The sequence below is a fragment of the Colletotrichum truncatum genome, assembly GCF_014235925.2.
Source record: "Colletotrichum truncatum strain CMES1059 chromosome Unknown Contig_0009, whole genome shotgun sequence".
Lineage (NCBI taxonomy): Eukaryota > Fungi > Ascomycota > Sordariomycetes > Glomerellales > Glomerellaceae > Colletotrichum > Colletotrichum truncatum.
In genome coordinates, this window is record NW_027222406.1 from 2,932,523 (window position 1) to 2,946,378 (window position 13,856).

The 13,856-nt window shown below is 47.5% G+C and overlaps 5 protein-coding genes across 5 annotated transcripts; all 5 read right to left on the reverse strand.

The window, feature by feature from the left end:
• Window positions 1–783: 783 nt before the first annotated feature.
• CTRU02_213350 (HET domain-containing protein) lies at window positions 784–2,736 on the reverse strand (the record flags this gene model as incomplete). Its single annotated transcript, XM_036731587.2, has 1 exon — window positions 784–2,736. The coding sequence occupies one exon, from the start codon at window positions 2,734–2,736 to the stop codon at window positions 784–786; it is 1,953 nt and encodes a 650-aa protein (XP_036576586.2).
• Window positions 2,737–3,061: 325 nt separating this feature from the next.
• Window positions 3,062–4,178, reverse strand: CTRU02_213351 (aldo-keto reductase; the record flags this gene model as incomplete). The annotated part of the gene is made up of 5 exons (XM_036731588.1): window positions 3,062–3,083; window positions 3,138–3,284; window positions 3,353–3,573; window positions 3,644–4,081; window positions 4,140–4,178. The coding sequence occupies 5 exons, from the start codon at window positions 4,176–4,178 to the stop codon at window positions 3,062–3,064; spliced, it is 867 nt and encodes a 288-aa protein (XP_036576587.1).
• Window positions 4,179–8,218: 4,040 nt separating this feature from the next.
• CTRU02_213352 (uncharacterized protein) lies at window positions 8,219–9,173 on the reverse strand (the record flags this gene model as incomplete). The annotated part of the gene is made up of 7 exons (XM_070206036.1): window positions 8,219–8,295; window positions 8,350–8,431; window positions 8,495–8,634; window positions 8,697–8,826; window positions 8,879–8,956; window positions 9,014–9,100; window positions 9,153–9,173. The coding sequence occupies 7 exons, from the start codon at window positions 9,171–9,173 to the stop codon at window positions 8,219–8,221; spliced, it is 615 nt and encodes a 204-aa protein (XP_070060429.1).
• A 1,054-nt stretch (window positions 9,174–10,227) lies between these two features.
• CTRU02_213353 (uncharacterized protein) lies at window positions 10,228–10,809 on the reverse strand (the record flags this gene model as incomplete). Its single annotated transcript, XM_036731591.1, has 1 exon — window positions 10,228–10,809. One exon carries the CDS (start codon window positions 10,807–10,809, stop codon window positions 10,228–10,230), a length of 582 nt encoding a protein of 193 aa, XP_036576590.1.
• A 1,564-nt stretch (window positions 10,810–12,373) lies between these two features.
• On the reverse strand, window positions 12,374–13,782 carry CTRU02_213354 (uncharacterized protein; the record flags this gene model as incomplete). The annotated part of the gene is made up of 2 exons (XM_036731592.1): window positions 12,374–13,588; window positions 13,678–13,782. The coding sequence occupies 2 exons, from the start codon at window positions 13,780–13,782 to the stop codon at window positions 12,374–12,376; spliced, it is 1,320 nt and encodes a 439-aa protein (XP_036576591.1).
• Between the last annotated feature and the right edge of the window lie 74 nt (window positions 13,783–13,856).

A 13,856-nucleotide genomic window follows, 5' to 3' on the forward strand; every position in this document is an offset into this window, starting at 1 on the left:
CTATGTGGTATAATATGTCAATACGTCTGAGCTTATTTATATTCCTTTAAATTTCAATTGCCATCCAAGAAACCAATGTTTTATGGGTCGACCTCACTCTCTGTCGTCGAGTAGCACACAAACACGCTGACATTGACAGAGGGAACGCCTCTCAAGCTGACACCACCACCATTAAACCAAAACGGAAAATTGCCACACTCACAAAGTTTCAATGGGTTCAACCACGAGCGACAACATACATGCCATCAAGAGGCAACGTAACACTATCGCGGCTCGGCGCTACCGCCAGAAGGGCAGAGATCGCATTACAGAATTGGAAGCTGCCTTGAAAGAGGTTACGGAAGAACGGGATCAGCTGCGGCTACAGCTGGCGAGGAAAGAAGCCGAGGTTGATGCTTTAAGACAGTTGTTGAAGTGATAATCGTTGATGGCGAAGTTGTCTAATATCCAGTCTCGGCAAGTGACAACTTATACTCTCAACGTCAAACGCTTTTTGCGTGGGACTGCGTATAGCATTGAGAAAGCGTTCACATTCTGCACAGTTCAAGGCAGAACTATTTCAAATCGAGGACATAGGAAAATGTGGTTCTCGTTTTCTGAACTCGGCAATCCTGTACTTTTATAATCTTCTAGGAGCTCGCATTAAAAATTGCTTCAGACGACAACTACACATCCAAAATCATAAGAGTTCGCATCAAATAAACACACAAATTAGATCTATGGGCTTTTGAGAATGAAATAGTAAACGCCCTGCTTCAGCGAATTTCTGCGCATGTACAACCCTCAAGTAGATTTAACTGGTGCTAAATCTATCTCGATTGTAGGAATACTATCATTTCCAGGGTAAACCTCCTGTTCATGGTCATCTTTCGTCAGGCTAGTAACAGCATCGACGCCCCGATGCTGGATTGTGACTTCTACTAAATGATGAACCCTTCCTTTGTCCAGTTTAACAACCGCCCCAACCTCTCCCCACGAGAAACGATGGAACGCATCCGGTCCACGCAGCAGATCTGTTGGGTGACGGTCCTGGCTTAGTAGGATATCCGTAATGGTCCGCGGAGTCTTCTCTCCAGGAAATGGCAGCACATCGCAGTGCCATAACACCCCTGCGGCTGATGTCGTGTTCTGCATTCTACCTAGCAAGACAACGAGCCGGGACTCTCCATCCTCTAGGCAAATGACGAAAGCCCAGACAGGATCGAAGTTCAATATCGTAGCGGCCGCTTGCATGAACCCGGCACTTCCAACGTTATATAACCCGCCCACTCGTTCTAACATCAACCGAGGAAACGTTTCTGTAATCCTTGCCGCAACGTTGTTTCTCTCGCTAAGGAAAAGTCCTGTTTTCTCGGTTTCCATTGGAATAGGCACGTTATCCACGATCTTCCAGTGCTGGTTTGTTGGCGACTCGGCCACACGGAGATATAATGTCATGGGCCGGAAAGTCCTCAACATTTCCTGAGGTACCAAGTGGAGGCTTTTTGACCGCTGTCTGGCTGCTTTGATTCCCACGCCGATCGGTTTCCCTTCCTCACGCAGGGCGATACAGACGGCATAGCTCTGTCCCTCGATATCAATATTGAGAAGCGTCCAGGCGAGCCAATTATACTGCAAGGGGGCTTCCCCAAGCGGCGTGTTAGTTAACAGCGTGATGAGAATCCCCCTTGCAGACATCGTGGGCGGTTGAAACACCACCCCTTTCCTCCGTTGCTTACGGAGAAGAAAGTGCTCGCTGTCCATAGTCATGTTGTCTAGTATATGTTCCTTTTTCCAAGAGTACTTTTTGGGTATGTAAATCTCAGCATTATGCACATACATGTCTCTTGATTCTGGCGTGCTAGGTTGGATAGTAATGCCGCCGTTCAGCGCTAGCGCAGCAAAGTCGTTCGGTTCTGCCGCGAGAGCTGACCCAATTCCAGCCACACCCGAGGAACCTCGAGATGAGGCCCACGCCAGAAGGCTGTAGTCCTCCGCGGCTTTCAGTATTTCTTCTTGGAGGCGTCTGAACGCGCGATTGCCTTCACCGTATAGCAACGGCATATTAATGTCGAATATGCCGAGTAGGCAGTATGCGAGGTCCTCGACACGGGTTGTTTGTCTCCCAGCAGCCCACTGCATTTTTGTTCTGACCGGGAAACCTTGTAATGAATCACTCCCCAACGCCAGGTCGCTGATTCCAGTTTGCTCTTCAATTAGGCCTGAGAGGTCGTCTTTCGTCCCAATGTAAGACCAGTCAGAAGCGTAAAAAAGGACCTGGCGAGGGGCGAGAAGTTCCTGAAGAGTCCAGCCACGGGTAAACCAGCGACTCTTCATAAATATTGCCTTCTCTTCTTTGAAAACATCGACCTGATCATCTGGTGTGTTAATCAAGTTTTTGTATGCCAAGAAAGCCGCATAATGTAAACTCGGAACGTCTATGAGGTATGCGTAGCAGACACGAGCCTCTCGGTACCATTGGAACATTGAGTTGATGGCTTCAGAGAGTTCCGCGCTGGAAGACTTGTTAATGCAGCAGGTGTCGATCCATACCCACTGGAAGCCATTCTCGCGTGCCAGTGCGCAGCATTCTCTTATTTTCTTGTAGCCTGCTTTGTCTTTCAAGGACGACTTGTCGCCGAGTATGTCTTGATAAGTCACCTCTTCATCTCCCCATGTATGAGACAGGATAGCGTAGCCCGGTCTGGCATGGAAGAATTCTTGTAGGGCAAGCGAATCAGTATTTAAAAGCCACATGGCGGGATATATTCTACAACAAAATATGCAATCGCAGATGTCAAGAAGCCGGGCGTGAGAAAGGGAACCGTGGTGAGTGTGTCCACGTTGCATCAAAAAGAGGTGTTTATCTCCTGCAGTCTGAGGCAGCGACGAACCAAATACTCAGCCTATGCATGCACCCGTAATCATGCAGGCAGTGCACGTTAGCTGCATTTCACGTTTCAATCGCAGCCAACCACCACAGGCCCAATCAGCTGGTGGACATTGTAATTTTGCTCATGGCACATTATGATCTATCTTATCGATTGCATGAATTCTGTCTAAGTGATGTAATATCGTCCATTCAAGGAGCATCAGTCGGGTCCCTGTTTTACTGTGTTAGCTTGCAGAACTTTGACACAAAATTCAGAGCAGCTCACCAATCGGTAACCAAATTCTCGTCGAGATCATCCATCGCAGCCAAGTCCTCCTTGGAGATCTCAAAGTTGGCCACATTAGCATTCTCAATAAGGCGCTCCTTGCGCACACTCTTGGGAAGAGTGATCATCTCGTGCTGAAGAGACCAGCTGTTGACGCAATTGGCGTTAGCACCGACTTGTACTCCAGAAATACGGGTTAAAAAAGCAATACTCACCGCACGAACAACTGAGCCGGGCTGCAGCCGTACTTCTTAGCCAGTTCCAAGATCTTGGGATGCTTCATGCGCATTCCGCGGGCAAGAGGCGCGTAAGCCTCAATGGCGATGTTGTGCTTGGCACAGGTTTCCCTGATTTTTGTTTGCGTGTTGAAAGGATGAACCTCGATCTGGTTGATGACTGGGGCAATGCGAGGTTTGGAAGCCATCAACTCCTCAATCTGCGATGCTGTCAGTAGATGCTCCCGCCAAGAACCTAGTGAATTTGTCGTTCAGTGATAAGTGACTTACGTGGGCGGAACCGTAATTGCTGACACCTCCCATCTTCACCTCACCGTCAGAAATGGCATCCTCGACCGCCTTCCAGCTCGTCAGTCGAGCTTCCTTGCCGCCATAGGGGCTGTGAAGCAGGAACAGATCGACGTAGCCGAGGCCGGAAACTTGAACGGAGTTCTTGATGGAGCGGCGCACGGTGTCGTACGAAGTGCTGTTGCTGGCCAGTTTGGTGGTGTAGAAGAGGTCCTCACGCTTCAACCCCTGCGTGTTCTCGCCGCTGGCCAGGAAGTCACTGATGGCCTTGCCCGCCTCGCGCTCGTTGTGGTACATCTGCGCGCAGTCGAACCCACGGTAGCCGGCGGCCAGGGCCCACGGGATGGTCTTTGTGGCCTCCTTGCCGGACATCATGTACAGACCCAGCTGGATCTGAGGAATGGTCTTCCCGTTGGCCAACTACGGAGCATGTCAGCTGCCTCATCTTTGGTGTGAGCGGGGCTAAGGTGAGACTCACGGTGACCCGGCTGGCCAGGGTATACTTAGTTGTCGCCATATTGTTCGTTTATTTTTTTATTTTTTAGCGGAAGATCTTTAGACACTTACTCTCGCGAGTTTTAGTGAAGAGTTTTGGCTCACTCGGAGTTGATATAGCGTACGTCAGGTCCCGTCCGACCTTGCGGGCTGACCCGCCGTGACATCACGCTGGAATGAGGGGCAGTGGTGGGGCTTATCCGCCCCGGTTTCGGTCTCCGAAGAATCATGCTATGAGACGCCCGAGAGGGTGTGGTCAAGGCGACCATTGGGGGGGGGGGATAACCTGACCAATTACCCACTTATTTTGTGATTTGTGGGGCTACCCTGAGATCAGCTGACCATGGTCAGCTAGTTAGCTATGGTCAGGTTGAAATTCCTTAGCGCGGTTTGAAACCTCACCCTTGACATACTTTTTGTAAGAACATACGACATTTAAACGCTTCCAAATCCGTTCCGAATCGATTTACAATGGCTCTTCAATCGATTGAAAATCTCTTCCCTCGCCTAGAGGGAATAAGTCCTCTATTAGAACCTACTAGTCTTGATGCAGAAGCTGAAGAAGACTTAAATCTTTACTATCAACTACCAGCCCAGGCCCAGTCTGGCTTACCAGTAAATGAGGAGGTAGGGATATATGAGAACGACTTTGGAATTAGTTCTAAATCGATTCAGGATCAACTCGAAACCGATTCAGAAATACCTCCAACACTTGTTTCATCAGAGGCAACCCGTTCTGGGCATAATAGCCTCAGGGATGTTCATGTACTTGCTCAAAAAGTAATCTTTCTACCTACATTTATAGAATATCCAGAAACAAGTGAGAATGGAGTCCTTTATGTTATTGATATAAGGACTTTAAATGAGGAGGATATTAAATCGCCTTGGAGAATGGTAAACGAACTACTTTTGAATCGATCCGGGATCGATCCCGAACTACTTCAGAACTAATTACATCACAGATTCAGTACAACCATGCCCGGCAATTCCCACCAAAACGGACGACTTCAGCATTCCTTCAAAATGCTGTTTGTTTACGTTCAACTTACACTTGTACAGGTGGAAAGGCATGCTCTTATTTCGATCAGAATCTTCCATGCTGGAAGCATCAGAAAGTTACCCCAGAAATCTTGCAAAGTATTGAAGCATTACGAACAGAGGTACTACAGTATGATCTCAAACGGAAAGCAGTTTCGTAAGCATTCAGAATCGATTCCGAACGGGTTCGGAACCCTTTTAGAAATAATATACTAATACTTATAAATAGATGGGCACAAGCACAGATAAAACGTTTCCAACAACATACCGCCTGCCGACCGTTTACAGAAAGATGTAGTCTTGAAGTAGTTAATACAGAGTATGGGGTAAGAAGCCTTTCTGAATGGATTGGGAATCAATTTGGAACTGATTCGGAATCACTTTAGTATATTCCAGGAACTTCCCAGATTACAGCCCGCTGCATCTGCTGGTCACAAAGTCTCCAAGGAGAAAACCATTATATTGGCTTTCCTCCAATCGAATTCCAGCTATATTTACCTCTAATCAAAACTATACTTCAAGGGGGAAGTATAGAAGAAAGCTCCCCTACTGATAGCTGTTATCTTTTTGCTAGCAATAAGAGGAGAATTACACGATGCGGTAAGTAAATTAGTATCGAATCGATTCCAAATGGGTTCCCAACTGATTCTGAATCAATCTAGACGCTAATCATATCGTTCCTGAAACAATTCTTCAAATTACGTGTTCAGTAAAATGGAACTTCTGGGTCCCGCTTGATCTAGAAGCTACCCCAGTTATTCTTCTAACTTCTCATGGGGTCCATTTACATCCACCACCACCACCAGTTAGAGCCCCAGCTAGTATTATATCTAGGCTGCAACAGGTAGTCCAGAAGATCAATCAACCTAGAACGGGGTTAAGTGAGAATCCTTCTAGAATCGTTTCCGAACCGATTCAGAACTAATCCAGTATTGATTCTAGATGCATTCCTACAATCTCGCGAACTTCAGGAATTCTGTGATACTTATAATAGCCAGACTATTACAAGCGTTCATCAAAGTCTAGCAAATACAGACTTCTTACGCTCAATTATCCGTAAACAAGAAGCAATTAGCTTTCCAGCAGGCTGTTCACGTCTAGCGATTTGGTATGAATACCAGTATGCTCAAACTAGGCGTCAAATTCGGGTATGAAGTGATTCTGAATCGGTTCTGAGCGGGTTCAATACTAATTTACTTATAGTATATTCAGTACTTTAATGATGACGGCAATACATACCTATGTATTGTATTTCATGCAGAGCAAGCTGAATTATGGAAGAAAGAGGCTTTTAATACTTTCCAGGTAGATACAAACTATAAACATCTAGCTGGAAAGGAGGAAGTTGAGGTTATTTGGGGATGGTATAATTCGATATCTTCGAAAGGTGCGTAATCGCTTCTAAATCGATTTAGAACGGATTCTTAACAGATTCCTAACTATTTTAGCAATTCCACTTATCCGAGTTTTTACCAATTCTGAAAGTACAGAAATGTATCAGCAGATGTATACAATTGTGTTTAAACTACTTTATAAGAAATTTGGATATAAAGTCAAGTGGAAACACCTTCATGGTAGGGGTCTACTAGGTATTACAGTTGATCAAGACCATAAAAACCTTATTGGTATGGGTTCTTAATAGTTTCTAAACCGATTCAGAACCGATTTATAACTAATTATCTAGGGTTTGGGAAATATCTATCTCTGGAATGTGACCCAGAGCATAGACCATGGGCATGGCAGGTTGAACGCTCTGTACGCTTCTGTTTAATTCATTTCCAACGAGGGATTGAGGCATACTGTACAGAAGACCGTAGCCCTGACTCTCTATGGAATCAAATGCGCAGCCTACTATTCTGCCGTTCCTCAGAAGACTACTTCGCTTTATGTCAGGCATTTGAGAGTAAGGATCAATTCTATATCGCTTCCGAATCGCTTCAGAATCACTTGGGAACTAATTTACTTAGCTGAACCTCAAATAAAAGCATGGGCTCAACATAAAGCCCGAAAAACAATTGCAGCTGGACTTAATCAGAACTGCTCTAAAATCCCCTTATCAGATTGGAGTCAATTCATACCTAATACAAATACTGTTGAGGTTTTACATGAAGCCTCATATACTTGGAGTAATCGGTATTTACCATTACTTACATGTATCCAGAAGTAAGTTTGGAATCCCTTCTGAATTGATTCGGAATTGGTTTGGAATGCGTTGAGAACTAATTCAAAAGTACTTAGATGTGCAGAATACGATCGCCATCTTTTAGAGCAGGATACAGTGTTTACAACACTAGGAATCCGGCTTTCCTGGAAAGATGTTTCTATTATTGGCCGTTATAATACAGCTGCAAGCCGTTTACGTAAGTTAAAAATACTTTAATATTTATTAATAATTATTTCTAAATTATTTTAGAACTTAAACGCCAACGCCAGAGGGAATCCCGTGAGCAACTAGATAATGAACGTGTTGAAAGGCTTTTATCAACCCGACTCTTTACGTCTAGTCCCTCAAGGGGTACTAATTCAAGAAGTCCATCCTCAATTCCGAATCGATCCCGAAGTCTTTCAGAAGCGATTCGGAATCGATCCCCTCGTCTTTCCCATGCTTCATCTTCTGGGGTTATTAGGTCAAATACTCTCCAAAGAACATCTATTTCTAACTTAAGAAACGAAATCAGACAGGGACAACAAGATGACTTTGACTTACAGAAGCAAAGTCTAGAATTAGAAGAAAAGCGATTAGAATTAGAAGCAAGAAAACTTCTAGTTGAAAAACAGAAGCTTGAACTACAAGAAAAGGAACTAGAGTTAGCAGAGCGGCGGAGAAGGTTAGGACTTTGATAGCATATAGGATAGGTAGAGAATCGATTCTAAATCATTTCTGTATTGATTTAGAAATGCTTTTTTTTAAAAAAAGCTTAAAAACCGAACGCCCCGGGTATCTATAAAGAATTGATTCTAAAGCGGTTCCAAATCGGTCCCGAAAGAAGTCCCAAACTGGTTCCAAACCGATCCTGAATTGATTCAGGCCTCATCTTCTTCATCATCCTCAAAGCGGGCCCAGACCTCACATTCCTGATCGCGAAGGGCGGGAGGACATTCTGAATCGATTCGTAATTAGTTCTGAACTGCTTCAAGACTGATTCTAAACTTACTGGCATTGCGGGCAGTGGTGCAGTGGGTGCACTTGCCCTTGGCAGGGAAGCCGGCGGCGCGACGCATTTCGGCGAAGTTGATCTGTTGCAGAATCGATTCAGAATGGGTTCCAAAAGGATTCCGGATCGATTGAGAATCACTTACCACAGTTTGGTTGCCCCGCTTGCGCGTGGGCACGGCAAGAAGGGGGGGAGGGGTCTGCGCCTTCCGTTTCTTGGAAGGAGTCTGCAGCTCGCTGTCATCGCGAGCGCCGATGGCGATGCCGTGGATGCGGTCGTAGAATTCTATTCATAATCAGTTTAGAACTAGTTCAGAATCGGTACAGAATCAGTTCAGAATCACTTACCAGCTGCATCATCGTTCTCCTCGACGGAGTTCGCGCCGGACTTGCGGCTCTTAACCTTGGCCGGGACCCCGTCGAGCTTGTGCTTCTTGATGTGGTTCTTGAGGTTCGACTCGCTCGAGAACCGCTCCGTCTAATCGATTCGAAATTAGTTCTGAACTGATCCGGAACTGATTCTGAATTACCTTGGTGCACGTGATGCTGCTGGATCTACCACCCCAGCGGCAGTAGAGTTCGCCAGGGGCGAGCTTGACTTCGCCAGCCTGAATCGATTCAGAACTGTTTCTGAATCGTTGTGGAATCGCTTCTGAATCACTTACCTCGTTGAACTCGAAGGGAGGAAGATCCTCCATGCGGTGGTTCTTGCCGCCCTGGAGAAGACCTTCTTTGTAGGTCTTGTAATCGTCCTGATTCTGAATCAGTTCTGAATCGATCCTAAGCCGATTCCATTGTACTTACAGAATGCTTGTATGAAGGCATGATGTCGGATTTCTGAACTGATTCGGAAGTAATTAGGAATCGGTGCGCCAGGGGGGGGGGGGCGCATACGATTTGAAAGGGTTACGGAGGGAAAAGGAAGAGAATCAGAATAGAATAGGGATTTAAATATTAATATGGGGTATGCACCCTAATCAGTAGTGGGACGCAATCAGTAACTGGTCCGTGCACCTGACCGATTAAAAATTCCATGGTCAGGTGGACCCACTTCACCTCAATACAGCCAATCATAAAATTGGTCAGATAGACCCATAATTCATTTAAATAAGTGGGTAATTGGTCAGGTTATCCCCCCCCCCAATGGTCGCCTTGACCATACCCTCGACGCGCGACGAAGCCCGATGCAACTCTTTACTCGGACTATATCGCCGACGCGATCAACTTCCAGAGAGGTCATTTACTTCACAGTTACACTTTGCGGCAATTGTTTTCGCAGTGCCCCCACCTCCCGGTTTCCAGCCAGGGGTTATCAACTGTGATGTGAACCGGAAAAGTGTTCACATTCACGGATGCAAAGCTGGAACTTGAGTGTGAAGTGGTCAATAATTAGTAATTTGAGATATCAATATGTAGCACGTATAAAACTAATAATACAGGGTTCACGATCCTGTCTAAAGTTTCCACTGGCGGCCCTCCAACGTCAACCCTTTTCTGTCGACATCTTCAAAAGCCATATGCAGGGCGAATCTACCCTTGCCACTGCCCGCCTAGCCTTCGTATCATTTATGGACTGCAGCCCGTAATTCAGTACTGAAACCAAGGGTACCATGAATTTACGGCACTAATCAGTTGACGAGCTTTCGCTTGTCGAGTCTAAGATACACCAAGAGTCTTCAATTAGAGCAGAGTGGTCATCTCAAGGTTACTTCAACCATCGAAACCGAACACCACCAACTTAAAGTCGGCAGAAGGCAACAAGTCACAAGGAAGAAAAGCAGCTAACAAAAGTACCCATATCGACTTACCTTGTATCATTAACATGTCTTACCTGAATTACCCGCAACGAAAATCATCTTCTACAAGACAAACAACCCACTCAACCACCAAAAAGCCCAGAGAAGATAACAGGCCACTCAAAGCCCTTCTCCTTCAACAAAACCTCCCACTCAGCGAGCAAATCATGCAAGTACCGAATATTAGCCTTGAACCAGTACTTTCGGTCCTTGACGCGGAAGGCCTTGGGGGTGTTTGCGTAGGCGCGGGTATACAAGAAAGCAATCCACATGACATCGTCAGCACGCAGACCAACGCCCTTGGCGGCAGAGCCCAAGTTGTCGAGGACTCGCTCAAATGGGGCTTTCCAGTCGGGTTTCTCAGAAGACAGCTGCTTCTCGGCTGCGGGAACACTATACTTCAGCTCATTGATGCAGTACTCGAAGACATCGACCAATTTGTAAGCGACGTCGTCAAAGGGCTGGAGGACGTCGTAGTACTCCTCCCACGATCGGTCTAGTTTGAACTGCGACGGCTTGAGGAATGTCAGGGCTGCGCGGTGGACATAGGGGATCAGGATCGGGATCGGGTCGAGGAGGATGCCTGGGATGCGGAGGTAGGTTTGCGAAGCGAGGTTGTAAGCCTGTTCCGAGAGAATCTGCTTTCGGCGGGCCGGGGACTCCATGGCTGCGATTGATCTTACCTCTGGCTTGAAGCTCTCGTTTCCGATGACTTGCCCCAGTCACAAACCCTGGTCGACGGCAGCCGTTGCGGTTTTATAGTCTATGGTGGTCGGGTCGAACAAAGACATTGATAGAGGAGTAATCTTTGTTCGTCGCACAACGGATTAACTGCGGACAAGAAACGTTAGTTACACTTGCTTGCTACTGGAACACAGCGCTGTACTAGATAACCTGCTCTGGAGAAAGTCTGTGTTCCATTTGTTGTAGCCCAACGTCGCCTCTCTCAGTGAACAACCCACTCCAGGTCATCAGCTGCCATCGCTCTCCCAGGTCAGCAAACAATACAAGGGGGCATCCAAGACAATCGCATGTGATCTCTATCGCATTTCTCAATATCTCAGATAGTGGTGTCGACATGTAAGTCCGCACTGAGACACGTGGTATTGATCTTGGACGCGATAGGTCGCTTGTGGCCCAGAGGCTCCAGTCACGACCAACGTCTCCAACATCCAACGTCGTCCACATAAAAAGCATATCCCCCATGTACCTAGAGAAGACATATGAGCGACCAGTGGCCACTGCAGCGATCTTATTGTCTGCTTCACCATGCGCGCTGTTCGTGAGCCTGCGACAACTCATCGACAATTCGAATCACGATCGATTCTACCCTTGGCAGGCTGCCTCATCGCTGAAGCCAAAAAAAGGAAATAAACACACGATTTGGGCTCCAGAAGCAGCACTAATGTGATGGGACGCAGGCATACCGTATTCAGAAACGAGCCCGCGTTTACCATCATAGTTAGACCCGGGCAGGGGCAGCGTATTTTCGTAACATCTCCCCATCAGTACCTATTCACTGATCAGTAAACATCTAGCATCGACGGCGCCCGCGGCCAGCTTCAATGAGACCTCGACCGCCAAACCGTCCGAAAACCAAATCGGCCCCCGATTGGGATCGACCCAGTCTCCACAGTCTCTAATTGAAATCCTGCGAGGCCGCCTGTTATATATGAAAATCTGCAAGACCGCAGACAATCCCTATCACCTTGAGGACGGAGGGTGTCGGCTACCGGCAAAGTCGGCCCCCGGGTTTTACGGTCATCATTGGCGGCGTCACGGACCACGGATATCTCGGCCTGCCAATCAGCTGGTCAGAAAGGCAAGTGTCCAATCATACTTATATTGGGTGCCTTTATTTTTAGTTGAAGGTTTGTGAAAGTGTTCGTTTAGGCGCAGTCAACTGGCCCCACCAAATACGAGCGAAATGCTGCCAGTGCCGGACGATCAAGGACAATGTTTTAAAAAGGACCCCGGGGCCACATGGTTTTACGCGGTTTCGTCTCAGTCAATTATTGTTCTCAAATTTCTCATGATTTATTAACAAAGGTTCTCATTATGAAAGGGCTTATACATCTTTACCCAATGTTGGCCGTAGGTACGAAAAAAAGGTAAATCGAGGCCATTTATCATTTCCCAACGCCTCTACAATGCTTTGAACAGACAAGCAGGGGAATATTTCTTCCACATATCTCATTCACCGTCTCCGTCTTTTTTCGGTAGTATCAGTTACCGCACGGTAATGTTCTTCATGCGACCTGTCGTGGGAACGGGCTTCTCAAGTCTCCAAGCCCAAAGCAGCATGTCCTCGGCCGGGAGGAATACTAGCAAGGCACGGTTGCAGAGGTAAGCCATCAGCGCGCAAAAAGTAGCAACAACAGCGTCCAGGAGGTAGTGGTTGGCCGTTCCGACAATGGTAAGGAGGATCCAGCTGGGATACCAGACACCGAAAGCGAACATGAACCAGCTCTTCCAGCGTTTGCGGTTCTCCTGAACCTCCTTCAGCTCCACATCGTCGATGTCCAGAGACTTGTCCAAGTCGTCTTTCAAGAGGTAGTTGCGCAGGCGGCCGAAAAGCAGGTTAAGGATGGCCGAGTCAGCAATAAAAACGCATCCAATGGCGAAAGCATATCCGAAGTGCATGCTAGGCATCGCGGCCAGCTTGTTTACGAACTTTCCACTCATCCAGACACTCTCGGCGTTCTCCAGGTTCACGGTATCCACAAAGCCATACTCAGAAGGCATCAGACGCGGGGGCGCCGTGGGATAGAAGATGAAGATGATGAAGGCAAACATGTTCAACAGGGTCATGGTGCGGCGAACAGTGCAGAACCGGGCGTGAGTGGGCGCCATGGCGTAATAGTACCCAATGAAGCCCACGGTGCCGGGAATGTGAATCAGGGAGTAGCCGCGGTTCAGGATTGTCAGCCAGATGCCGCGGAAGTCTCCAACCTGGGCACCCTCCAAGAACCAGTGTGATACGCGCCACTCCACCCAGCGCTCCGGGCCGGTGATGGTCCCCTGACCAAAAAATTTTGCCTCGGTCTCGAGCAAGAACAGGCCGTGTCCCTGAGCAACCTCCCACAAAGACTTTCTGCCGCCGTAGTAGCTCTGGGCCAAGCTTCCGGTCATACGGTAGAAGAAGAAGGAGATGGCCCAGTAGAACATTTCGACGAGGAAGGGGAACTTTTGCAGGATGCGAGAGTGGACATATTTCGCGAAACGGCTCGAGTTCGGGGTCTTGACACGAATGCACCCGAAGATGGTGCGATACTTGGGAGGATGGGGTTCTGTTCGAATAGGGCTGCCGAAAGAGTCGTCAGAGATTCGGGGCGAGTCCGCTCCGTCAAACAGTGGCTCGTAGCTGGCACCGTTGCGGCGGAGGATCGAGAAGTTCTTTCGGCGAGTAAACCACAAGGCGGTAACCATGATAGAAACGATCAGCTAGTGCTGGTGTTAGCTGGGTGTCCTGATCATTGTAGATACTTGTTCCCGGTACACAATGTACGGCGAGTGCCTTTCAGGTTCCTTACAATTGGTTCTACCCAATCTGGTGTTCTCCAGGTCCTCACTGCTTTCCAGCCGCCTTCCGGCGTACCGTGAGGCAGCTGGCCGTTGGGAAGCCTTCCATCAGCCATATTTATGTCGTGATGTTGAGAGAGCGGCGTTATCGAGTCGTCTCAGAAGCGAGGGACACAAAGATCGAATGTCT